The sequence below is a fragment of the Rhinichthys klamathensis genome, unplaced genomic scaffold, assembly GCF_029890125.1.
Source record: "Rhinichthys klamathensis goyatoka isolate OS25496 unplaced genomic scaffold, OSU_Roscu_1.1 h1tg001480l_1, whole genome shotgun sequence".
Classification (NCBI taxonomy): domain Eukaryota; kingdom Metazoa; phylum Chordata; class Actinopteri; order Cypriniformes; family Leuciscidae; genus Rhinichthys; species Rhinichthys klamathensis.
In genome coordinates this window covers 7,690-35,024 of record NW_026607457.1, presented here as the reverse complement: position 1 = coordinate 35,024, position 27,335 = coordinate 7,690, and the positions used below count along the sequence as shown (strand labels likewise).

Here is a 27,335-nt window from a genome sequence, read left to right as displayed (position 1 = left end):
GCACACACACACACGTTATGATGACGTAAATAATGTTTCGAAGTTGTTTTCGCTGCAGTGAAACAACGTGTCTGTGCGGCGAATGGACAGAAATAACATTTCACTTTTTATCTGGAAGTCAAACGGTTTCTTATTCAAATGCTTGCACTGTTTCAGCGCCTGTTCGCATAAGGAACACAGCGATGAGTGAAGAGCAGTTATTTCTCAGCTAAACAGAATATAGTGATCTTATCTTATCTTGCCGTCCTGCGCTGGCCTCACACTTCTCCTTCGTCGTTCCGGGTGCCATCTTTGCTGGTGGAACGCAAACTTTTCTTTTCGCCTGAATATTGGATTCAGCGACGTGAATCCATCGGTGCTCAGCCATTGCCTCAATTATGACAAAATAAATATACTATAAACATCTTCTGTTATGGTACTGTGGCTTATAGTGGATGTAGAAGAACAGACCGATATCCCAAACATGGATGTGATAAAAAGAAACAACAACCCTCCTTTTCATAAATAGTCCGACCTTTGATATGCAAAAGATCACATATGAAATGCAAACGTTGAAACTGTAAAACACAAGCTGTGAATTCTCCCTAATGTATTATTGTTCCTTTTTTTTTGTTTAATAACCATACTTCATATCTGATTTGCCGTGGCCTTGTCAAGCGGTTGCAGATCGGTCTCGGTGTGTCCCTCGGCTCGTAGGAAGCTCGGACGTGCATGGACGGAAGCCAGAGCGCTGACGAAAGGGTCGTAATGCGGAAACATCCAGGGTGGGAACTGTACAGTGAAGCTGCTGATAGGGACTGTAGTGGGAGCAGTTGTTAACTCTCTCAGTCTGTACGCTCTCAGGCGGTGGAGAAGGCTTGTTATACCTGCACGTGTGTCCCCTGTGCGTGCAAACTCTGGACGGCAGAGACAATCTTCTTTTGGTGCCCCACCAGAGTCACACCCATCTTGCTTAACTCACTGAGGAAGAAGGGACAAAAAAAGAGAACACGTTTGAGGAAATCATGTAATAGTGTTTGGTTGTAGAATAATTAATTAAAGAACAATATATTTAAAGGCCCACTGAAGTGCCTTGGAACGCACAGCTTTGTCTGGTGTGTTGACAATTTCCACTGAAACAGGAAGCTGCGGCGGGACATATTGAATGGCTCCTCCCCCTTTTCAAATAGCCAATAGCGTTTAGTTTACCTCACAGACTGCAAATACACTCTTAAAAGTAAAGGTTCTTTATTGGCATTGATGGGTCAATGAAGAACCTTTAACATCCATGGAACCTTTCCATTGCGCAAAAGGTTATTTAGAGTGGAAAAGGGTTCTTTAAATTATTTCAATGTTCTTCACATAAAAATAAATGGTTATATTAAGAAGTGTTCACTGAAAGGTTCTTTGAGGAAGCAAAAATGTTTTTCTATGGCATCACTGCGATAAACACCTTCTAGCAACAATTTTTCTCTGATGTCTCATTTCAAGTTTCTGAGTAATTGTTTTGAACCTTACTGAAAGGGGGGGGAAAAGTACAGTAATCAGAACCTATTTGATGTGCTTCAATGTGGAGCATAATTTTATAACCGAAGAGATTGCTTTGTGGGCAGAGCTACCCAGCAGCACATTATAAAAATACAAATCAATCGACTTTTTTTGCATGACACATATTGCGGCTGAATTGACAAAGCTGCATTTTCATCATTCTAATATGCTGATTTGATGCTCAAGTACAATTTCTTCTTATTATAGACGTTAACATTTTTGAAACCTTGATACTTTTTTTTAAGGTTTCTTTGACAAATAGAAAGTTAAAAAGAACAGCATTTAATTGAAATAAAAAATAAAACAATAATAATAAATTATTAACAAATAATAAAAAATCTTATTCCCCCCAAATAATTATAAATAATAAAATATTAAAAATAAAAAAATTGGTCTGAACACTTGCCAAGATGTGAGCCTTTGCCCAGATACACAAACTTACCACAAGCTGATGTACAGTATGGAATCTAGAGAAACGTAGCCAGCGCTGGCGAAGTTGTCCTTGTACTGGCCCATACTGATGGCGTCTAGCCATTCATCCACCGTACTCACGCTGAACTCTGGGGTGGTGGGGTCTTCCCTGGAAAGGAAATTGGATTTGTATCAATTATGGTGTGGTTCAATGCTAAAGAATGGAAAACTGCTCTTGCGTAATAAATCGTCGTTGGAATTGTAGGTTATAGTGTTAAGGCTTCAGGCTTACAGTTAACAAAAATCCAATCAAACTGTCATTTGTCTAGGAGTATAATGATAGCGATTTTTCAGGACCAAAAAAGCAAGTTGATCCAAGAACTTCCTTGCACTTCCTTGTGAGAAGTCGATATCTTAAGTAATTTCATGAGAAAAGGATAAAGAGTTAAAGAGTTGCGGTAGAGGTTAAAACCCATTGTGTTCCCTTTCCGTTCTTCGTGACAGGCGGGTTAGGCTCACAATGTTGAGTGACAGCAGCGTTTGAGTGAAATCCGGGGGTCAATTCAATCTCAGACCTGGGATGTATTTAACGCCCTCGTTCTTCTTTGTCCTCTTTGGACACAGAGGGATAAAATGACTGGCAGGTTGGGCTGTAATCAGAGAGACTGTGATGGGCTTGAAGAAGCGTATATCTCAAGAAGGGCTCTGACTCACTAGCTTTACGGCTGTAATGTGAACTCTGCGTCTCCGGCTCGAGCGCTCCTGATAAACCGCAGGTGGAGGGGGGAGTCTGCGCTCTGTCTCATGTCAGGTTTTACAATAGGGGTTCAGGCTATCTATACGACAACGACTTTTTACAAAGCTGCGAGATGAATGTCTGCTGGAAAAGGATCAGTGACACTAGGTTTGGTTATATTAGACGATATGGACTTTATCAGCTTGTTGTCTCACATTAAACGAAAGATTTGAGAGTTCATGGGGCAGACAAAGAAAAGCTGGATTGGATTTTCTCTGGATTTATTTGAGCTGTTAGGGATTTGTTTTTGTGGCTTTTAAATGTTCACTTTAAAATAGACAATCCTTTGGTTTAAACTGGTGTTGTTCTTTGTGTTTCATGTTTCCACCACTTTATCATATTTAAACAATGTTAATAAATGGTTAAACAACGGTTCTTTATAACCCTGAGTTAACATAATCTTGGGTTATCTGGATCCATCAGGTCTGATCATACTTTTTTTTTTAACACATTTTACATTAGCAAAACTCTTGGGGTAGCTTTCTCATTTTCATATTTAGTGATGAACATGCAACCTCTTTAAGTGTCTACCTCAGACACTAATGTTACATTAATTTGAATATTTTTTCTAAAGAAAATAAAAATAAAGATATATGCTCTGAAAAATAAATATATTTTTTTAAATAGAAATCATTTGCAATATTATAAATGTCTTTACTGTCTCTTTTTATACGTTTAATGCATTGTTACATAAAAGTATTAAGTTCTTTCAAAAAAATTAATGGTAGTGTAAATTATCTTATCTTTAATTTATATTGTTTAAAGTATATTTAGATATTTTTTACAGGAAAACAAGATTTTACATGATTTATTGATTATTATGATGATTATTTATTATCTATAAACATTACATAACCAAGGGTTAAAGAAAAGTGGCCTTAATGCAGGGTTAAGCATAGTGTGAAAAGCTGAAGCACAGGTTCATATCAGTTTCTCACCAGACTGAGCTGTTGGCAAGCTCTTTCAGACTGTTGGGGTTGCGGATGAGTTTGTCAAGAGTGTTGACAATCTGCCCAAATTTGGGCCGTTCGCTTCTAGTCTTCTCCCAGCAGTCCAACATCAGCTGGTGGAGGACCACGGGACAGTCCATCGGAGCGGGCAGCCTGTAACCCTCATCTATAGCTTTAATCACCTGAAACAGAGGCACATACATCAAAATACATTACAACGAACAAAGAACATAACGTGAAACTGCACTCTAAGAAAAGTCCATAAAATAGGGCCCATTGTACTGTGTTAACATGAAAAGATTTTCCATAATGATTTTTCACAGGTGTTTTACCCATATTTTGAGTTACGCATATTGCTTTGTGTTTTAGAGTTAGAGATGCCCGTAAACTCAACGGATAATATTCTGGCAGAAAATCACCAGTATGTAACCTCAAGGATACATTTCTACTGTATTTGTCCCTTAAAATAACTTTTATTATTCAGTCAAATAAAATCATATTTTTGACTCAAGTAAAATCCAGTAATATAGTTGCTATATTATAAAGTAATAGCACATTTGTATGAAGCACATTTTTAGGTTACGTAGTTTTTCCAGTTTCATTGCTGCTGTTGTTAATGTTGCTACAAGACCATACCAAATTAATGTAGGATCTTTTTTAAATGTAAGTAAAAGTAAATGCAAATATTTCTGTCCGTTTCTTCTTTTGATAACACTGTTAATGGCTAATACCAAGCACCTGGTATGCTATCATTGTACTTTAGTGGAAAAATTAGGTTTAGTAGTAGTTACCATGGTATATTAATGTAAGGAACATCACATTTACATTTCTATATTACTTTATCTAAATCACCTTTTGTCTATTCCATGGTGTAAAACATAAGAACCTTTAATTAAGTCATGTAACATTCATTGGTACAAGACATCTCCTATGTGACTATAACTCATTGCTATGGTTAAAACAGTCCCTGTTCTCTGCCACTTCATGTTCTTAAATCAAATGAGCTATTTTCTTTTAGACATGAAACATTCTTCTGTGTTTCAGAATGAGCACAGAAGATCTAAATCTTTATCAGCGGTGCCCTGAAGGTCTTCAAGATTTTCTCTGACATTTCCTCTGATGGTAATAAATGGAGAAGTCAGAAACTGTTAGCATAATATAGCAGTGAGGGATGAAGTGTGTTTCACTGGCTTGAATTAAATGCAGGAGCAGCTGGACAGCTCTCGTTTATGAGGCTCCTAAAACCATTGTCATTCGAGCGCTTTATATACAGACATCACTGCAGGAAGATTTTACTTGCAAGGACACACTGCTCGGAGACTCTGCCCTCCCCCCTCTCCCAAGAGGCTTCAATGGAAATGATATTAGTGGAGGTATTAGATATTAGTGGAGCAGATTTCAATTTAAACAATACACGAGAGAACATGAGTGTTTCCAGTTTCTCAAGGACACTTACGTCTTGATTAGACATCTCCCAATAAGGCCGCTCTCCATATGAGATCACCTCCCACATGACGATGCCGTAACTCCAAACGTCACTTGCTGAGGTGAACTTCCTGTACGCTATAGCCTCAGGAGCCGTCCATCGAATGGGAATTTTTCCACCCTAAAAAGGAAATAAAAAGATGGTGTTTCTTTAAAATCAGGTACTTTCATGTTCCAGGGGTTGATTGAATTTTTTTTTTTTTTGCTATATGAGAGAAAATGATTTCTGTCATTTTCAAAACTTAGGATTGTCCCTCATTTGTGGAATAATTTCTACCACACCAAACAAGTTTTCTAAAAAAAAAAATGGTGTACTTGGTTACCAAGTGATAACAGTGTCAGTGAAGAGCTTGGGATTAAATATGACACGTCATATAAATAAAAATAAATAAATAAGTAATAGTTTGTATTGTGCGTAATTGTGCACAAAATGTGAAAATACACTACAGTTCAAAAGTTTGGGGTCAGTAAGATGTTTTTTTTTTATTAAGAAATTAATACTTTTATTCAACAAGGACACATTAAATTGATGAAAAGGGACAGGAAAAACATGTATAATTTTACAAAAGATTTCTATTTGAAATAAATGCTGTTCTTTTGAACTTTCTATCAAAGAATTCTAAAAAAAAAGTGTCAGTTTCCACAAAAATAATAAACAGCACAACCGTTTTAATAACTGATACTAAATAAAATATCTTGAGCACCAAATCAGCATATTAGAAAGATTTCTGCAGGATCATGTGACACTGAAAACTGGAGTAATGGCTGCTCTTTTAAAAAAAAATTGTAATAATTCACAATATTATTGTTTTTACAGTATTTTTGAGCAAATAAATGCAGCCTTGGTGAGCATAAGATACCTATTTTAAAAACATAAAAAAAAAAACCTTACTAACCCCAAACTTTTTAACATTAGTGTATGGCTTAAAGGTGCAGTGTGTAACATTTTTGAGTATTTATTAACAGAAATGCAATATGACATCCATAACTATGTGTTCAGTGGTGTATAAAGAACTTCCTTAATAAACCGTAATGTTTTTATTACCTTAGAATGAGGCATTTATATCTACATAGGCGCGGGAATCCCCTTCTATGAAGGTCGCCATATTGTGACGTCATGTTTCTACCGTAGCCGAACGCGAACAAACAGCGTTACAGAGCGCGTTTCGTCACTACCTTGAAAGAGAAGCCGCAGGAAGCTAGAAGAAGCTAGTCATAAACACCGTGAGTAGTGACTTTTCCCTTGTCAGTGGTGTAAATATGTAGTTGGATTGTTTCATGTAACTTAGTTCTTCTCCCTCGCTGTGTTATGGCTTTGCTATGTGGGGATAAATGTGCTGGTTAAGTTCGTGAGACAGCTGATTAGTAGGCTACTCTTGTCATTGACCGTAAAACAGTTACAGGAATCACCAACCCGTCGATCTTGGAAGCATTTTAAGTCGATCGAGTTTCCAAAATCAGAGAAAAAAAAGCCTACTGTGTGTGTAGTAAGTGTGTCTAGGGGATGCGGAGGCGCGCGCGCTGTTACAATCACGTCATTTTTGCCGCACGCACCTTTGGGCTCATGGGGACGCGTCGAGTTTAAACAAGGCTTAACGCTTTAACCAGCTCAGCCACAGTAACAGCTCATATTAGCCAGCTAAACTTTTACTACCCTGTTAGAAAAAATATATAGTTGCATAGTTTCATATGGTTCTTCTCCCTCGCTGTATTATGGGTTTGCTATGTGGGGAGAATGTGCTGGTTACGTTCGTGAGACAATCAGCTGATTACTATTATTATATTATATATTAAGACCCTTGATCCTCACCTGAAACTTTATCCATGATGTGGTTTATAATGGACTGTGGTACAGAAACTTGGTTTACGCTGGCTATTCTCTGCTGTCTCAGACGACGATGTTTGTCCCGTTTTAGCCACCGTAGCTTCTTCGAAAGGGAGGGGTAAGCGGTGGGCTGAGCCCTTAGTGTAAACTCGCAACCGAACCGCTAGATGTCGCTAAAAATCACACACTGGACCTTTAATTGTCACTATTTAAGACACCTAAAATGCTAGCTATGAAATTAGCCTTACTGTAGCAAGACTATTTTATTCCAAAAATGTTCATTTCCATCATCGTCATTTCAACACAATATACAAGCTGAGATGTAGCTGAAATAACATTGTGGTGTAATTTCCAGGATAAAAAATGACTGAACGTCGGTCGGACGTTGTTAGTACACTACTAAAATTAATGAGAGTGTGAAAAATGTGTTTTAAGATATTTCATTCTCTGAAAGTTAAAGACCCATAAACAAACAACAGAATAGATACAATATTTGCCTTTCCATTCCAGCACTATGAAGGGGTCTGTATTTCCCTAAATGCCTTTTTAAATAGCTGCAGTAGTTTGTAGTTAATCTCTACAGTCAAAGTCAAACAAAAGACAAACTGGCTGTACTCTATATAGACATACGTGACGAGAGTGCCAAAGAACGGCAGCAGGGCCCATGGGGTAAAATCATTTAAAGAGAATTTCAAAAAGCGATCTTTACAATTTTTTTTAATTATATAAAGTCAGAGCAACATAAACGGCTGCCTCGCGTGGCCTGAAGGGTTTTGTCTCTTCATGATTTTCAGGGCTTGAAGCAACGGGGCACGGGGCGCTGAATGTCAGAGACACTTATATTTTAAGAGTTCCTCCCTGTTGAAACACATTTTGTCTCAAGCGCGCACACACACGAGCATCAAAAGGCAATCTGCAGGGGTCCGTTCAGGGTTGTACAAGCACCTCCCTCCCTTGTTTGAACGTGACAACAGATTCTCCTGCTGAGTCTATGCTTTGTCCACACTGAAGGCCACACACACACACACACACACACATGTTGTGTTTTCATGTTTTATGGGGACTTTCCATAGACATAATGATTTTTATACTGTACCGACTGTATATTCTATTCCCTTACACTAACCCTATCCCTAAACCTACCCATCACAGGAAACATTCTGCATTTTTACATTTTCAAACAACATCACTTAGTATGATTTATAAGCTGATTTCCTCATGGGGACCAAAAAATGTCCCCACACGAACAAGGATTTCGGATATTGCCATCCTTGTGGGGACATTTTGTCCCCATAACGTAGGGTTTACCAGGCCACACACACACACACACACACACACACACGCACACAGCCTCGCATCCCTCTCTTGCCCTTGGCCTTCATGCGCATCCACAGGGGTGCTCACCAATTACCGAGCTGAGAAGGACAGAGAGCTCTAGAAGAACGAGTGTAGGCTGTCCTGTCAGAAACGGATGTAATTAATACATGCTGTGTGGACAGAGAAACTAACCCCTGAGAAAGCCAACTCGCTTCTCAAACATCCCTCCTCTTTCTCTCTGTGTCTCATCTTAGTTCATTCACACAATCCAACACTTTTAAAGAACATAAGAGGCATCTCTTTCTCTATTCAGATCAGACATTTCAATCAATATTTCTTAACTAAGGTCTTACGGGATTTTTCAGATTTACCGTATTCGCAAAAAATGAGACGGCAATGAAAGCTAGCTCTGAAAAACCACTAAACAAATAGCAACCAAAACAGAATGTATACAGCAAACAAGATGTTACAAAACAATAAATACCATGAATTTTTTTATTCGTTCTTCATTCCCTGTTTTTGTCAAATTTATAATGACTCTAAAATAACCTTGACAGGGAAAGTTGTTTTACCCGTGTGGTGTACGCAGCTTCAGGGTCGTCCTCTAACACTCTGGACAGGCCGAAGTCGGACACTTTGCACACCAGGTTACTGTTCACCAGGATGTTTCGTGCCGCCAGGTCACGATGGACGTAGCTCATGTCAGACAGATACTTCATTCCTGAGGCAATACCACGCATCATCCCCACCAGCTGAATGACTGTAAACTGCCCATCGTGCTTCTGCAAGAGAAAGTGATGGCACGTGTTAGTTTTTTATAGATTTTACAGGTGGTGTACACTGTGAAAACAAAGGTTTAAAAAACTTTAAACTGTTCTCCTTTGGCAGCAGGATGCAAAACCCATTGTGGTTTGAACTGGAACCTTTATTTACATGCAGAGGCAACTGTAAGTAGGTTGCTAATGCTTTACAATGTGTTAACATCAGGTATCATGAACTAACAACCTTTTATTATTTTACAAATCTTTATTATTAAATATTATTTATATATCACATTAATAGTGTGTGAGTATATATATATATATATATATATATATATATATATATATATATATATATATATATACCGGTATACATACATACACACTGGAATAATATAAATAATAATCAAAATAATAATAATTATTATTATCAAATATTATTCAAATGAATATTAATTTGCTCATAAATGTCTGAAGATTTTCTTTCTGTTAAAATTTCTACATTCCATTATTCAGACTTCATGCATTTTTCAAACCCTCCATTTTCACAGATCCATTGGTTTTGCCCCGAGTTCTGATTCATTATGCAAAAGACTCTGACCTCTGGTTTTACAGCTCTTTCTGCCATAATTGCTATAATGTTGACAGGCCTTTATTAATGTAAAACCATATGGATTTGGTGCCTCTGTTAGCTAAACAAAAGAGCTCAGACATCCATTTTGCCTCAAAAACAATCTTCGCAATAAGCAATTAGCTCAATGTCTTAATCTCCATATCTGGGCAGTACACTAATCTTGTTAAAACCCCACTTTTGTACCTCCGAGCAATATCAATCAGAAAACATGCGCTCGTATAGTATTTCATGCATCATAATGTGGGTAAGTTAATTACGCTGTGTTTTGTGAAATGTGGCCGCTGATTGATCGTCCGGCCTGATCAACTGGTTGTTATCAATCTACTGTCAGAAGCCACACTACTTACAGGAAGAGCAGAGAGACGCAGACATAGAGACAGAGAGAAATCATTTGTTTTGCTACTAGTAAGTGATGCTTAACTGATCTGTCTTCTAATTAAACACATGTAGCTGGGTGGCCGAACTATGAGCTATTAGCCATAAAACGGACCCCATAATTATATTAGCTTTTTATGTGGGCTAAGGGGGTATTTATGGGATTCATTATGTACGCCAGAGAAAGATCGAAAGTCTCAGACAGGCCCATTTTTAGGGGTGGGGGTGTTAGATTTCATTTTCATTTTCTCAAAGTGTAGGCAATTAAAAAGAGTCCTGACTTAAAGGAAAACGTATCTGTGCTGTGCGTAATAAAACTTCGTGGCCTGATCCGCTGGGTGACAAAGGCGGTAATAAATTAGTGAGGATTGCAGAGGAGACATTATGGCAGCTTGGTGGAGCGAGCGTAACCTTATTATAAATCTACCGAGTTCATTTACTCACTTCCTGTCTCTGTACGAGACACGTTCACAACACGTTCACTCAAATACACGTTCAAGTGTTATTATCGTTTACTAAAACAAAGACGGGTAACGCTTTATTTCGATAGTCCACTTTAGACATTCGACTGACTATATACAGTAAGTAACTTTGCAACTACAAGACAACTGCCAGTAATTAAACTATTAGTAGACTATGTGCTTAATATCTGCTAACACTTTATTTTGATGGTCTTCCAACAGACATTCTACTGACTATTGGCGCTTTTCCACTGCATAGTACGGTACGGTTCGGTACGGTACGGCTCACTTGTGGTGCTTTTCCACTGCATGGTCCGGTACGGTACGGCTCGCTTCGGCTCGCTTTAAATGGTACCTGGTCTGTTGAGGTTCCAAGCGTACCGTACCGGTACTAAAATGTGACGTAAAAACACTGCAGATCACTGATTGGTCAGACAGAATCGTCACTACCAGCGTCATTGGACACTAAACCCGCTAGATTTAAATAACCAGTAGACAACAGCCAACGCGGTAGCATCTGTTTTTTAAACTTTAAAAAGAAATGGCTGAATCGTGGTCAGTGGACGAGGTGCAGACGTTCCTCTCGTTGGTTGCCGAGGAGCGGATCCAGCGAGAGCTGGATGGGGCAAAACGGAATGAAAAAGTGTTCCAAGAAGTAGCTCAGCTCTTAGCCGCACACGGCTATCACCGGACCTACAACAGTGTAGGGACAAAATAACGATCAGTCCCACCCACTTTGAAGAGGTACTAACTGCGGTGGAAAAGCAACCGAGCTAAAGCGAACCGAACCGTGCCGTACCGAGTCGAGTCGAGTCGTACCACGCAGTGGAAAAGCGAAGCGAGCCGAACCGTTCCGCGCCGAGTCGAACCGTACCGAGCCGAACCGAGCCGTACCAGCAGTGGAAAAGCTGGGACTGATCATTATTTTGTCCCTACACTTGTAACGTTAGGTCCGGTGATAGCCGTGTGCGGCTAAGAGCTGAGCTACTTCTTGGAACACTTTTTCATTCCGTTTTGCCCCATCCAGCTCTCGCTGGATCCGCTCCTCGGCAACCAACGAGAGGAACGTCTGCACCTCGTCCACTGACCACGATTCAGCCATTTGTTTTTAAAGTTTAAAAAACAGATGCTACCACGTTGGCTGTTGTCTACTGGTTATTTAAATCTAGCGGGTTTAGTGTCCAATGACGCTGGTAGTGACGATTCTGTCTGACCAATCAGTGATCTGCAGTGTTTTTACGTCACATTTTAGTACCGGTACGGTACGCTTGGAACCTCAACAGACCAGGTACCATTTAAAGCGAGCCGAAGCGAGCCGTACCGTCCCGGACCATGCAGTGGAAAAGCACCACAAGTGAGCCGTACCGAACCGAACCGTACCGTACTATGCAGTGGAAAAGCGCCAAAGCGTGCCGTACCGAACCGAACCGTACCGTACTATGCAGTGGAAAAGAGCCATAAGTAACTTTACAATTACATGTCAATGTATTCTACTAAACCGAACCCTAACCTAACAGTCTACTAATATTCTAATGTAGTTGCAAATTAATGAGTGTTAGTTGTCATGTAGTTGTAAAGTTACTTATAGTTAGTAGAATGTCTAAAGTAAACTATCGAAATAAAGTGTAACTCAAAGGCCCAAAAGACAAAGACATTTTTTTAAATATATGAATAATAATAAAAATATTTAATGCAAATAAATAAAATAACTAAACTTTCAATGAAAAATAAACTAAAAATAAAATTGCAAAAATAAATGGCAATATAGTGCGTGATGCAGTTTAATTCAACCATTACTCTGAAAAATGCGAATGGCACCATGCGAAATCTATTTTAGATGGGAATATTCTGTTGAGTCTAAACAGAAAATATTTAACTAAAAATAAGTATATAAAAACGCAACAGAAGGAAATGAAAACTAAACTGAAACAAACTATAATAACCTTGGATCGTTCGCTGTACAACAGACAGGATGCGAGAGCCCTAATGGACAGTACGCAACTGAATCTGTGCTGCCTCAACCAGGCATTAATTCCATGCTTAATTTCCCTCCAGTAATAGACTTTCAGGGAGGTATCCGTGGTTTATACCCTTGAGCGATGCTCATTTATTGGCTGTAGGTAATTAAATGTAAGGCAGCATCTTAAATGGCATGTGAATATCGGTGTGGACTTGTGCCATGGGCGTTTTGCCTTCCTCACCTTCAGGAAAGTATCCAACGATCCATTCTCCATGTACTCTGTAATAATCATCACGGGCTTGCCTGTAGACATAAAGAAAAAAAAAGAAGAAGACAAAAATACAAGATTTACCATCAGCCTATATGGAAGGAAAAAAACATAACAGATTGATGATTCTACACAAATCCACACAGAAATAAATCATGGTAATGGTGTCATTAATCCTTTATAGCTGAGATGCTGAAACACAGGAATGAAGGAGAGAAGAGAGGAGGCGAAACCCTGGCCACACTCTCAGCCTCTGTCCCGGGCAGCCCCATCATTCAGCATGACAGACCTTCATCAGAGCCTTCCACCATCAAAGACAGCAGTTAATTAACCCCGGATAATCCACTGAGAACCAATTAGAGAGCTTTGTTGCCATGATGGGCGGGCAGGACAGTCAATGAGAGCCGATGGGAGGGCACAGCACCTGTTCAGGTGGGCATGAGCAGTGATGGATGGTAGGTAGCAAGAGGAAGATCTCCTGTAATCTTGACAGTTTTACGCTTAACAGTACACAAAGTTTGTTGTACAAGTGACTGAGGCAAAGCTCCAGACCCCAAACTAAGAAAACAACATTAGTCAGTCAACTGAACACACCACAACCGCAAGTATTAATCTATTAATTGACCTGAGAAACAACCTCTCAAATGTGACATTGTAATAATAACATACTGTACATGTGTAAGTTCATTCATCTCCACAACTGTTTCAAAACCTAATGAGCTGCTTATTATAATTGTACTTACGACACAAAGGATCCAAAAGAAAATGCTGCGTATTCCAAAGTAGCTCATGTTAGCCAAATGCTAAAACAGGATCCAACTGGCCAACTAGTCTAAAAAGTGGATGTGGACATACATTTTATTAGTTCTATCACTATTTCAATCAATATTTGTTTCCATCTATTGTTGGTGCTTCTCATTAGAGATCAACATGTTAGCTAAGCTGTGTAACATGTTAGCTTGGCTTTGCTAAAATCAAACTGTATAGTGCTGTGTTTTGTAAGTAAAGAAACCTACCTATTGTACCTTGTACAAATACTATTTGTTTCAAATCAAAGTTTGGTAATGTTGTCATACACCTCATTGCTAGTTGGTTTGGTTAAAGAGAATTTTTTTTTTTTCAGAAATATGGGCACTGTTGCACTATATTCAATCAACTGTGAGTGTTAAATAGCTTGAATGTAACTCTAAAACCTTGCCTCATTTAGTATATGTGGTTCTATGAATATGCAAATTAGCCCCGACTCCACTCGTTGGCGATCACACGTTGACGTGATTGGTTACAAGGTAGTTTGTGACATCAGAAACACCAGCGATTTCAAACCGCGTTTTTGAGACTGTCTTTGGTTCACTGCAATTTTAAGGAGAAAATACTCAGCAATGGTGTTGACTTGTGAATTTGCACATGGTTTGTCTTAAAGCATATTAAAAACACTACATAGACGTATAAACAACATTAAAAGCTTGATTTTCACCACAGGGGAAAAAACTAAGACCATTTGCTAAGCTCCGCCCTCCTTCATTGCTAACAGATCGGAAAAAACTGAAGATTTCAGTAAACAATGTACTAATCAATAGGATAATATTCTGGACTGGAATAAATTGTTACTGCATATAATTTTTTTCTGCCTTATCTGTTAATTGTTAAATAAGGAAAACGAAGAAAAATAATGCTTGAATTCTCTCTGAGGAACCTATTTCACATTTTAACATGTATATATATATATATATAGTATTATTATTATTTTATTTTACCTTAAAATTGTGTTTAAAACCATCAAAACACGCAGGTCCTTACATTAGAAAAGAGCAAAAGCTTGACTGTGAAAATGACGGAAAGCATAAATGATGTTATGCGATGCAAAACAATTAAAAAAATGTATCAACCATTAAAAATCATTTAGACCTGTTTCTGAAAATGTTGGTAAACTGATTTTAATATTTAAATTTAAGAATGTATGAAATTGAATGCAATAATGCATTTTATTTGCTTAAGTAAATGTTTAGCATTAACACATGTATCTCATCTGAGTGCTAACATAATAACCTATTTCCTGCTATCTGAAGCACTGGATGCCCACTTAGCATTCAGTGTCTGTATATGTATAAGCCTCATCTGTGGAGACCTACTTATGCTTGGCGTAGGTTCATACAGAGCCTTGATATGCCCCTTTTACAAAGACAAGCATGGTGTACACCACCAGAATCAAACGCACCGACTAATCAACAGGCACATTTGACACGGTCATATTACCCCAGCGGTCACGTTTTGATTCGTTCCGTCAAATCTGTACATGGACGTTTCTGAAATGAAACAAGGGTCGCTAAACTGTTGAACTCTCTGTGACCTGTGAGTGATATATTTAGGTCAGAGGATTGAGAGGGATATGACAGAGCTTGTTAACCGGGACTCGACAAGCCGCTGGAACATTTTTCTGTTTATTTCACTCTGTCGCTTTATTTCAGATATCAGGTTGCAGATGATGCCCTGCGGTAGATTGGTGGCAGCAGAAGTATAACTTATGCCTATAAGTGGGAGTGTGTTTGTAAGACTGTTTGTAAGACTCTGTTTGACTCATTGTTGCCTTGATATTGCTACCTTGTAAGTGATCATTCATGTAGGATGTCTTCTTGTGTTCAAAACCGCTTAATGCAATTGAACAGAAGATGTGTTTGTCGTCAGAATATGCTAGTCTGTAAGTATCCTTATCCCACCCACAGATTTATCTGATTGGTCGGTTTAAGGGATAAAACGATTTTATTTCAGCTTAATCTCAATTATTGAAAATTGTCATTTTAGATTTAGTTCAAGTTAACAATAACAACATTGATGCAAAAAGTCTGTAGTAAATAAATCAGGAGGTAAAAAAAAAGTCCACAGTTACTACTCCAAAAAAGAAAAGACATTAGTGTACACACAGAATGTGTGTCAGTGTATCAGTGTTCAGTTGTGGGCTGTTGTTCCTGCCTCTCTCAGGGACGTGTAAACACTAGCCGTGTCAGTGCTGATAAATGGTCAGTGCTGGACATCTCCACTCTGGAATACTGAGATATGTGCTCTAGTCATATACAGAATACAGTATATGCCTCTATGAGTTTGTGAAAAACAGGTTTGATCACCCCCCTCCGAGCATCACCACGGCAACTGGCTGGTTATACATCACCTAAAATTAAATCACTATCTCACTGAGATCGGACGGGACTGTTTGGCATGTTAGGGGGATTGACGAGAGGGAACAAAATTGAATGCCTTCCTCGACACCCCCAAACCTAACCCCCCATGTCTCACCCGAAAAAAAAAATGAAAAAAAAAATGCAATTGCTTTTACTTTTCAGAGGCAGACTAATGTAGCTGTCAGCCGCAGAAAGAGAAAGAGAGCGAACGGACCGCAGCGCACTGTGTTCTGGGAATGGCACGGCGACGGGTGGCAATCTGATGTCACTGTGTGTGTGTGTGTGTGTGTGTGTGTGTGTGTGTGACCGCTTTATCAGAAAGACAGTTGAAGCGGCAACTGGCATTGATCCTGAAAGAGCGGGTGGCCGAGGCACTGGATCCGATCAGAGAAGCTTATGGGGCCTACCGGGGCCCTAACCTCAGCGTAACAGCCTACAGCCGAGCCCGGAGACAGAAAACACGAGATGAACGTGTAGTTAAACACTGCGAGGGCAGATGTGAGGATTTAACAGGATCACGTACGTGCCTTTAACAAATATCAAATCTCTAATGCGAGTGTCCTCCAGATCGGAATTGGTTTCAAAAGCTGAAATTTACCAAAGGAAATTAATTTCATACTCAATGCTTGACTAAACTCTGGCAAATCTTTTTGAAAGGTCATCTAGTGTTGATTTTGTACGTGGGTTTAAGTGCTAAAACAACCGTCAGCCGTGATTACAGCAGGCGTTTAACTAATAAAACACTCCTTGTTACGAGCTCTTCGGAAAACAGCTCTGAAAGATCCGCTTTTGACAATCTCTGGCAACCTTGAGGGGATTTTTTTTAAATTTCCCCTCTAATTCATGCGTTATCAAGAGATCATCTGGACATTTGATGTGGCATATTTTCCTGATGAGTTACAAAAAGGTTATGGCACAAGCACACACAAGCATCTCCATCCGGTGCAGAATGTGTGCTCGCCATCTCAAAAGCGCACAATAGAGCTCATTGAGAGCTTCCTGCATTAGCATCACATGTCTTATGAACAGAGGGTAGGCATATCTCTGTGATTTCACCCTTCAGACCTGTTCTTCTCTTTCTGCAAATAGAAGAATATGTTTAACCCTTCGTAAACCCTGCATGGCTGGAATAGCAGCCATCTACAATGAGCTCTGTGTGTGCGGGAGTTTCAACACAGGGTTAGGTTATAGATTTACATACTGTGAAGATCAAGAAAGCCTGAAGGTGACACTTAATACAGTTAATGCAGGTTTACAAATAAATCTTCAGAAGACAACGTTCTGTGTTAATACAAAGGAATTTTCTCGATTTCCTTTTCATAAGCGTTTCCCTGTATTTTGAATTACGCATTGCATTGTTTTTCTGTTTCGTTTGGGAGGGGGGGAATGTGGTTTGTAGAGGGGGGGAGGGGGGGGGTTTGTAGAGTAAAACCCCTAGAGTAGTTTCACAGGACAAAATTATATTTTAAAGTACATTAAAATAGTAAACAGTACTTTTGAACTGTAATAACATCAAATTAACCATAAGAGCATAAGCATAAGTGGCTTCTTTCAAAAACATAAAAAAACGTCCGAAATTTTTTAACAGTAGTGTAAATAAATAAATAGCTCAAAAATAGTTTTTTAAAACTTTGATAGAATGATTTTCCCAACTGCTGATCCCTCGCTAACTTCAAGAAACATCTAGAGACACAAACACATTATGAATCGCTTATGTTGTTGCACTGTCGTCGTCTTGGATAAAAGTTTCTGATTAATGAATACAGTACATGTAAAATGTAAATGTGACTATTAATGGCCCGAAATAAAGACTAAGCTGTCATTGTCTCTGATGAAAATAACAGATTGGATCCAGGTCTACATTTGTTGTGATATCTAGGACAGAGATTTTAAACACATATCCACTTAGATAAAGCTGTCACAGCACGCTGCTGTCAAAGGCATTTTGCACAGAATCTCTTGAACTCTATACATACTTACCGGGGAAAATTGCCGGATAAATCTATTCCCAGGGGAGTCCCTCTGACCTACATGTTTGTATTGCAGGTTCCGTAAAAAAAAAAAAAATGAATACCTGCAACAAACTCAAGTAATCAATATCACATAACACCTCATCTGTGTAATGCAATGCCCCTGTGATTTAGCTCTAACCAGGACTGTAGGATAATCATTAAAGGAAACAGACCTTTGTAGCAGGTGATTTGACATCTAGAGTGTTTGTGTGTGTGTAGGCGATAAAAAATTGCTTTGTGACATCAGATACAAGGCGGATTGGGTAATTGCATATAGGGAGGGAGGCACACCAGCTTGAACGCTTGTGTATAAACATATGTTTGTGTGTAAAGCGGCACACAAGAGGTTTTACATGTGGCTTGCAGTCGTCCCATCAGGACCCCAGCAGTGACACCCCTTAACAAGCTCAAATCAGGCAAGCAGATTGGGCTATTCTCAATGCTGGCTCACCCACAGAGCGAGAACCCCTATTGCAAATAGACTATTGATTTTACACCCCCATTAAAGCGGTTTTATTTATTTCGACAGCGGTTACTGTGGGAACAGCAGAACTCATATCTCCATATATTCCTGGCTTTGATCTACAAGGTACTAACTTATAGGATTAAAGAGATATTGACCAGGTTGATACCCCGACGGCCCACTTTGTGTCCTCCCGCTACGATTATGAACAAAAGAACAAAAGACGCTGTTCTTCAACTTTACAATCTTATTGATTTTCCAAATGGTGTTTTAACTAAATGACACATGATGTACTTAGCACTGAGTTGCTTTACAAGTCCTTTCCAAGAACAGCACAGAGACCCGGAGGTACATCGCAGCCCTTAATCTATCACAAGAGTTAACGCAATTTAACACAAGAGTCTCCGCAAGACTTTAAACTCTCATTGTCCCCTAAACAAAAGAGCGGCGGTTTTAATGAATGCTTTCTCGAAATAGCAGCCACTTCGTTAGGAGGAAAATCCTTTGCGGTGGAAAGAGCGCGATGAGAGGAGATGATAGCCTCCTCCAAATTGAATGCTTCCCAGATTAGGCGATTGTTGGCACATAAAGGAGGAAATGAGAGATACGGAAAGATCATAACTTTTCTGACAAATGACGAGATCGCAATTAAAAGGGCTATTTCCAAAGATTTCTTTTAGTCGCACCATACCCACCATCTACATAACAATGGAAGCAATCACAGTGAGAAGGAGGGTTTGGAACATTATTCTGATAAAGCGCTGTTGATTGGGCCTCTGTTTTGGATTTGTTGATCAGGGAGCCCACAAGCAGAAAACACACACACAGACACAGACACTAAAAACTACATTTACAAAAGCGTCTTTGTGTACATTACTAAAATGAGCCCTGAGAGATAACATTGGGAGGCCAGAATCATTTTGGAAAATGGTCTGTTTCAGGCCTGAAAAAGAGTATTATATGTAACATTTCTAACATTGTTCTACATTATAAGAAATACTAAACCATAATAATGAGTCTTTAAAATATAAGCACTCAAGCGCACACACAAAGCTTGCTGCAGCGCACCAGCAAAAGTAATGATTATGAATGTGTTGGGGGGAAAAAAAAGAGAGGAGACTGTCTGGACATTTTATTAATAAACTAGTGTTTTCTTGGTCAGTGTTGGCTGCAAAGATGAAGTTGATGGCGCCAATTCGTCATCTACCCAGTATAATAGATGTGCCTATAGAGAGAAATGCAGGTCAAGTTAAACTTACCGCAGTAAGTGCGGTATTAATTCAGCTTCCGTACTCTGCAAGAACAATTGGATATGTGCCTATTAATAGCAAACATTTATCATTGACGTTAAAGCGAGCGGCCATGTAAACTGGCTAACGTAGGCTACTACAATATGATAATCATTACGAATGATAAGCCATGTTTGAGGTCGATGAATTATAGGCGAACGTTAGGATGTCTTGCCTTACATAATTACCACATAGACCAACCGTATTAACGATCTGTCCATCATGGACTGCGTGACTACTCAATTCATCCTTCGCAGCGAGTTTGACAGACGATCTGACAAATCATAATCGGCCTTCTGCCGAATCCGCTATTTTGTCTGACAAAGCAGTCAGGAGAGTTAGTAGATTATAGTCGGTGGATTTGAACTTGAAAAATGGTGTGTACTGGCTTCTTTCCATGGTTGAAACAACATTCCTTCTGATGTTCATTCATGTTTATTTGATGCTATAAATTAACTTGAATGAAGAGATGATCGGATCACGAGCAGCTTTAACTGAGGTGCTACAGCGATCTGTCATGACACATTAAAGAGCCACAAAACGGTATTTATTGTTTAAATTACTTAAAAAAAATGACCTAATTTGAAAGTTCAGACTTTGTTTCATATTAAACGTAACCTGCTCTGTCCTGTCTTTCGACGCGTTGTCATTGTCCTCTTTGCTACGCGATGTATTTTTCATGATGTGTGGCGTGAGAGCGGAATGGCTTGTCGGACATAGCAACAGTAAAGGGGGCGGGTCTTTGCAAGGTCTTTGCGGGTCTTTCACAACTGACTAATTAACATTTGGTCGACTAAGCCTCTTCTTGTTGACTAATGTTTAGTCGACTATTTGGCGGCAGCCTTGTTTATAAAAAAAAACAGTTAAAACTTGATTGACTCATTTGAGTTCAAGAGTTCCCAGAAGTTCCTGCACAACATTTTACATTACATTTTTGTAGTAAAATACATGTTATTGTATCAAATACTGCTGTTTATCACTGTTTATCAGGGTTTACAATATTAAAAAATATTTTTCAATTACTTTTGTAGTCCTTTGAGATTGCTGGATTTTTAAACATAATTCTACAATGACTTTTTAGAGACTGCAGCCTTAGATTGAATGCATTGCTTTCACTTAAACTGATACTTATTCATCCGAATAGTCTGCGTGCCAATGAAATATTTTATGAAATATTTTAGAGCCGAGCAAAAATAAAAGGACATATATTCACTATAAAAATGATTTTAATATCTTTTCATTCATGGAAATGAATAAAAATAATGACTGATTTATGAATCAGACACCATTGGCGAAGGAGCTAATCAATGATCATGCAGTGGTATATTGAGACACTACCCTGCATACATTTGAGGTTTTTAAAGGTTGTCCAAAATGGAAGGATTTTAATGCTGAGAGCTGTTAGAAATGGATGTTTTGAATAACTGTTTGGAGTTAAAGGTTAGCGAGTTGTCCCTGCTGTTCCCTTGCCCTCTCCTCGGCCCTGCAGCCACTGACCTGCTGAGCAGTGATCTGTGAAATTGCCTCTCTTCGCTGTCATACGTGCAACTATTCACAACCCCCAAGGCAAGAGTACATGCGGCCATATGGACAGTGACATGACTATCAGTTTACCCTTCAAAAATCTGTAAGATGCTTAGTTAAAATTAAAAATTAAGATTTAAGTATAAACCACAGGGGTTTAGTAAATTATTACAAAATAATATCTAACAATATACAAAAGTCACAGTGTAAATATGTCAAATAGCTTGATCAGAAGTTTTACATGTACTTACTGTAGAAATAACAGTAAATTAAGCATAATTACATGCAACTAATCCTAAACCAAACCCTTATCCTAACACTAACCCTATAGTAAGTATTGTTAATTAATATTACTTAGTGTAAATGTATTACACTGTATTTACACTGTAACAAAGAGTCAAATCAAGGATATCTTTTTTTACATGACAAACATCTTGCAGATTCTAAAATTAGTAAACATACGCGGTGTACATTTCTATGCCCTCATGCTTGTTTCTAAGAATGTATCATTTTCCCCTCTACATCTTCCTCTAAACTCTCCTTTACCCTGTCAAAATCAGGCTTTTTTTAGATTCCGAGAGAGGACCGGTCTATTCCATGAAGACAGAGGTCAAAGTGCACCCCAATGTTGAATGCATTACTCTCACTTAAACCGCTACTTTGTTCTTCCAAATAGTGTGCGTGCTCCAAGAGATACTGAACTGAGCTTTAACCCTGAGCCCCTGATATTTGCTCAGAACATAAATACACCACTTATAACTGGAAGACAGGCAATTAGGCAGCGTCTGCCTTTTCAAAATGAAAAGCAAACTCGATTTACAGAGAAAATAGTTCTGTAAACTGCACAAACCAATGCTAACAAAAGGTCAAAATTAGCATTCCGCATTAGAGAGAACAGAGCGAAAAATGAATAAGAAATGTCGAGACTTCTCTGTTCATATGTGCGCTGCTGAATATTTATGACACTTAAAACACATCCAATTAACTATTTAAATGATTAATATTCATGCAGTCATAAATATGCATACTCTCATTGTTGTGCTCTATAGGTAGTGTGGAGAGTCGCAGACGTTGGTTCAGTCATAATGACACTTGAAAGAAAGGGTTTTTGTTTGGCGTCTGGTGAAAGCTGAAGTTCTTCGATAAGCTCTTCCCAATTACTGATGAGATAATGAGACACTTAAAGGTTTCCAACACGCATAACCCAGTGTAAGTCTATCTCTCTCTGCGATTAAGATCCAATTTAGACAACGGCAATAGGCCACAAACATATACGTGCAAAACGGCAGTCAAAGATTGGAGAAACAAACGATAAAAGGAAAAACAAACAAAGAATATAATTCGCAAGAAAGTGGCCTCACATTAAGTTCCCAGATAACAAATTTATGTCCTAAAAAGTATTTCCTTTTGATTGTAAGAATATTAAAATGTCTATTTAAAAAAAGAAAGTGACTATAATGCAATCTAAAAGTTAGTATAACATTCCTGACAACATTCTTTTGCATTAACAACGTTGTAAGAACGTTGATTTGTAATGTCCTTCATGTTGCTGAAACTACTTTAAAAGCCAAACAATATTATCACATTCTATTAACACATTCAAAATACTAGTACAGTAGTATTCATACGTGCAAATGTCACTGACAGTACTCATTTAATTTCATCTAGTTGCCAAGGGAACATTTCTCATTTTCATTTATTTAAATTGATGTACTAAAATAACAAAAACCGAAATAAAAATGAATAAAAAACTATACAGACATATTTTTAAAACGTATAAAAATTGACAAAACACACAACAAAATTACTAAAACTTTAACTAAAAATTTAAACTGAAAATATATAAAAATAAAACTAATTCAAAAATATGTTTAAAAAACTAGAATAGTATCTCAATTGTACTAACACTGGTTCCTATACTTTTACTAGTTTTTTGTAGTTTTTGGCCCAAAGTAAAAAGACCAAAAAAAAAAAAGATAATCTACCAGGTGAAAATCCATTTGCAAAGTAACAGACCTCTTCTCAACAAATTACATAATTGTCCTCGCACAAACAGTGCAGAACGAGTTACGTGCCAATTCGAAAAGACGTTTAACGCTTAGGTTTACTTAATATTATTTTAACGTAATGTTAACGTTCTGCATAACATTCCCTAATGAAAAGTTTCCAAGGAGCCAAACATTCCCTAATGAAAAATAAAGTAAACCGTTAACGGGTACATTTAGAGCAAGAATGTTTAGTCGAGCTTTAACAGAGAATCTAGGCTTGCTCTGCAATACATCTGCTGTAGCGAGCCAATACTCTTGTGTGGTCAGATCCAACTCAACAGATCCATTCAGGTGGAACAGTGGAGCTCTGTTCCTGTCCTCCCCAAGACTGAGCACATCAGTGAGTATACAGCACACCTCCATCTGGCTTTTAATCACAATGCCATGAAAACACTTTGTGACCACTGTGGCGGAAAAAGGTTGTTGGTGTAGTCACAATAATCATTTTTTGTCACACTTGTGCTATTCAACCACGCACTGAGCAATGAACTCAAGTGTGCAATTGAAATCTGAAAGCCCCTTTGAGAACAGCTTATTTTCCCCTCAGTGTTTATAATGCAGTGTATGTTTACCGTACTTAAATGTTTCAGTCGATCATTTTAAAAGCCTTTGGGTGAAGGTGAACACGAAAGAACATGTCAGTCACTTACATCTGGTAACGACTCCCTCCAGTCGGATGATGTTGGGGTGGTCGAACTGTCCCATGATGCTGGCCTCGCTCAGGAAGTCCCGCCTCTGCTTTTCGGAGTATCCTGCTTTCAGACTTTTGATGGCCACGTAGATTTCTCTCTTGCTGGGGAGCTTCAGACGGCCACTGCAAACCTCACCAAACTCACCTAGGGAGCGACACACAGCTTCCATCAGTGTCAGACTATGACAGATTTTTGAAGGAAATATGCATAAATAATAACCTTTGGACACTGATTTTACAACAAAGATATTAATATAACTTGATATTTCTTTATTTTAGTTCAATTTTTCTAATTATTGTTTTTTTTTATCATAAATATAACATTTAAAAAATATTTATACAATTATATTACATAATTTAAGGATGTTTAGATATTTTTTTACTGAGAAGCAAGGGAAAACACTTTATTATTATTAATTTATTTTATTTTATTTCAGCAGACTACATAGCTGCTTACAAAATTGAAATAAATTAACATTCAAATTGAATTGGAAATATTATATCAATCTATGTATCAATCAGTCTCTATCCATCCATCCATCCATCCATCCATCCATCCATCCATCCATCCATCTATCTATCTATCTATCTATCTATCTATCTATCTATCTATCTATCTATCTATCTATCTATCTATCTATCTATCTATCTATCTATCTATCTATCTATCTATCTATCTATCTATCTATCTATCTAATGTCTGTCTGTCTGTCTATCTATCTTATCTGTCATTCCATCCATCCATCCATCTATCTATCTATCTATCTATCTATCTATCTATCTATCTATCTATCTATCTATCTATCTATCTATCTATCTATCTATCTATCTATCTATCTATCTTATGTCTGTCTGTCTTTCTATATATCTATCTATCTGTCATTCTATCCATCTATCCATCCATCTATCTATCTATCTATCTATCTATCTATCTATCTATCTATCTATCTATCTATCTATCTATCTATCTATCTATCTATCTTATGTCTGTCTGTCTTTCTATATATCTATCTATCTGTCATTCTATCCATCTATCTATCTATCTATCTATCTATCTATCTATCTATCTATCTATCTATCTATCTATCTATCTATCTATCTATCTATCTATCTATCTATCTATCTATCTATCTATCAATCTATCTATCTATCTATCTATCTATCTATCTAATGTCTGTCTGTCTGTCTATCTATCTTATCTGTCATTCCATCCATCCATCCATCTATCTATCTATCTATCTATCTATCTATCTATCTATCTATCTATCTATCTATCTATCTATCTATCTATCTATCTATCTATCTATCTATCTATCTATCTATCTATCTATCTATCTAATGTCTGTCTGTCTGTCTATCTATCTTATCTGTCATTCCATCCATCCATCCATCTATCTATCTATCTATCTATCTATCTATCTATCTATCTATCTATCTATCTATCTATCTATCTATCTATCTATCTATCTTTCTATCTTTCTATCTATCTATCTATCTATCTATCTATCTATCTATCTATCTATCTATCTATCTATCTATCTATCTATCTTATGTCTGTCTGTCTTTCTATATATCTATATGTCTGTCATTCTATCCATCTATCTATCCATCACTGCAGAATTTCACTACTGACCAAACAGAATCAAGTTTTCCAGAAAGCTGTGCAGAATGTCAGATGTGTTGAATTGACACAGAGAGAGTTTGGGGGAAGCTGTGCTATGTGGTGGATAACATATCAGACAAACAAGTCTGGGTTAAACGTGTATTCTGTTCTCACACAAAGAATCTAACAACATTTCTAGATGGTATTGTTTAATTCAGATCTCCTAAAGCCCTAAAGAAAGAACTCTGATGAACACTATTGCAGCCAGATGGAGAGAACGAGGAAATGAGACAGAGAAAGAATGAAAGAAGCACAAAGTACACATTATTTTTTTGAAAATGGAGAACAAGACATTCACTCACAGAGAAACCATACGCAGAGGAAAATGAGATTTCAAAGCAAAGTTCAGACGCAGAGATATGCGGTATTAATAGGTCAGTGTTTCAAACAGCAGCTTTGTGTGGGAGGATTACAGTCGGCAGACGTTGTATAATTAGGGCTCAAATACAAATCTCTATTCTTTGACATACATTATCAAAGAACTGCAACTTACGCCCTGAAAACATTCAGAAAAAGGTGTTATGAAGTGAACAAACCCTCGTATGTAAGTAGCGACATTTCTATAATGTATATTTGTGATTCAAAGTGATTTTATTTCCACGATTTGGTCTATAGAAGAGTCAGACTCTCACCTGCACCTATAACTCTCTCTATACGTATATTAGAGGCATCGATTTCCTTGGCAAAATCTCGGACGGCTTGATTTGGGTCCTCATAAGTGTGGGGGTGAATGTACGTCCTGCTTCCTGGCAGTTTCACTGCAATAAGAAGAAGAAGAAAAAAAAAAGATCACATATGTTTTTCACACAGGGATTTTGAGTCCAAATGAAAGCCAAGACACGACTGGACCATAAACCCAAACAGTCTCCTAAAAATGTTGGAAAAGATAAACTCCACAGTGAGGTTGAGCATGAGAGTTTTTGATTTATATCCCACTCTCATAGCTGGAAGAGAGACCTTTTACATTTATGTTACCTCTAAAAACAACCATTTGTTTTGACAATCCATTATGTATGAGTGTTTTGTGTGTTTGTGTGCGAGCTATTTTGGCCACCTTACCTCTCCCGTTCTGAAACTGCATTTTTTCTTCATCTGGATCTTGCTTCGCTTTGATGTAGCCACAATGTCTGAAACACATAAAAAAGATAAAAACATCACCTATAAAAAGGTGTATTTTATAAACCAGCCATAAAATTGCCATTCAGGACTCGAGAGTGAGGAAAAGATTACGATTATTTCCATGCTGCTGAAGGAGATGAAGTTTCCTTCATATAATAGACTCAGCTGTATCATTAATCACTGTTTTCCAGTCTACTTTAAAGTCACCATGAAATCATAATTGAAGATTCTTATATTTTTTTACAGAATGTTGCATTGCTGCTTCCATTTACAGTTAGTAACGCCCAACTTCCTATTGAACCAATCAATTCCCGAAGGACGAAATCAAACCCGCCCAACATTTTTTTTTTCTCATTCCAGAAGCCGCTTCAATCGCATATACATCACAATAGGGAAGAAAATACTATCAAAACTTCCCTTTCATGCTGACTTGAATGCGTTTGAATGAGTATGTCACCTAAAACATGAATACAAGCGTTAAAGAGTTTGAATAAGTGTATGCCCTGATAAAAGTTTGTCTTTGCATGTATATGTGTGTGTGTGTGTGTGTTGAGCACACTAGCACATCTGTGAGTAGTCTCCG

The 27,335-nt window shown here is 37.9% G+C and overlaps 1 protein-coding gene across 1 annotated transcript; it reads right to left on the bottom strand.

Moving 5' to 3' along the window:
• Positions 1-576: 576 nt before the first annotated feature.
• LOC130079895 (ephrin type-A receptor 3-like) lies at positions 577-26,970 on the bottom strand. The gene is made up of 10 exons (XM_056245132.1): positions 26,864-26,970; positions 26,693-26,760; positions 26,266-26,391; positions 23,930-24,115; positions 12,744-12,805; positions 8,884-9,093; positions 5,141-5,290; positions 3,673-3,866; positions 1,970-2,107; positions 577-960 (listed from the first exon to the last, which is right to left on the bottom strand). Exons 2-10 carry the CDS (start codon positions 26,712-26,714, stop codon positions 861-863), a joined length of 1,188 nt encoding a protein of 395 aa, XP_056101107.1. The 5' UTR covers positions 26,715-26,760; positions 26,864-26,970; the 3' UTR covers positions 577-860.
• Between the last annotated feature and the right edge of the window lie 365 nt (positions 26,971-27,335).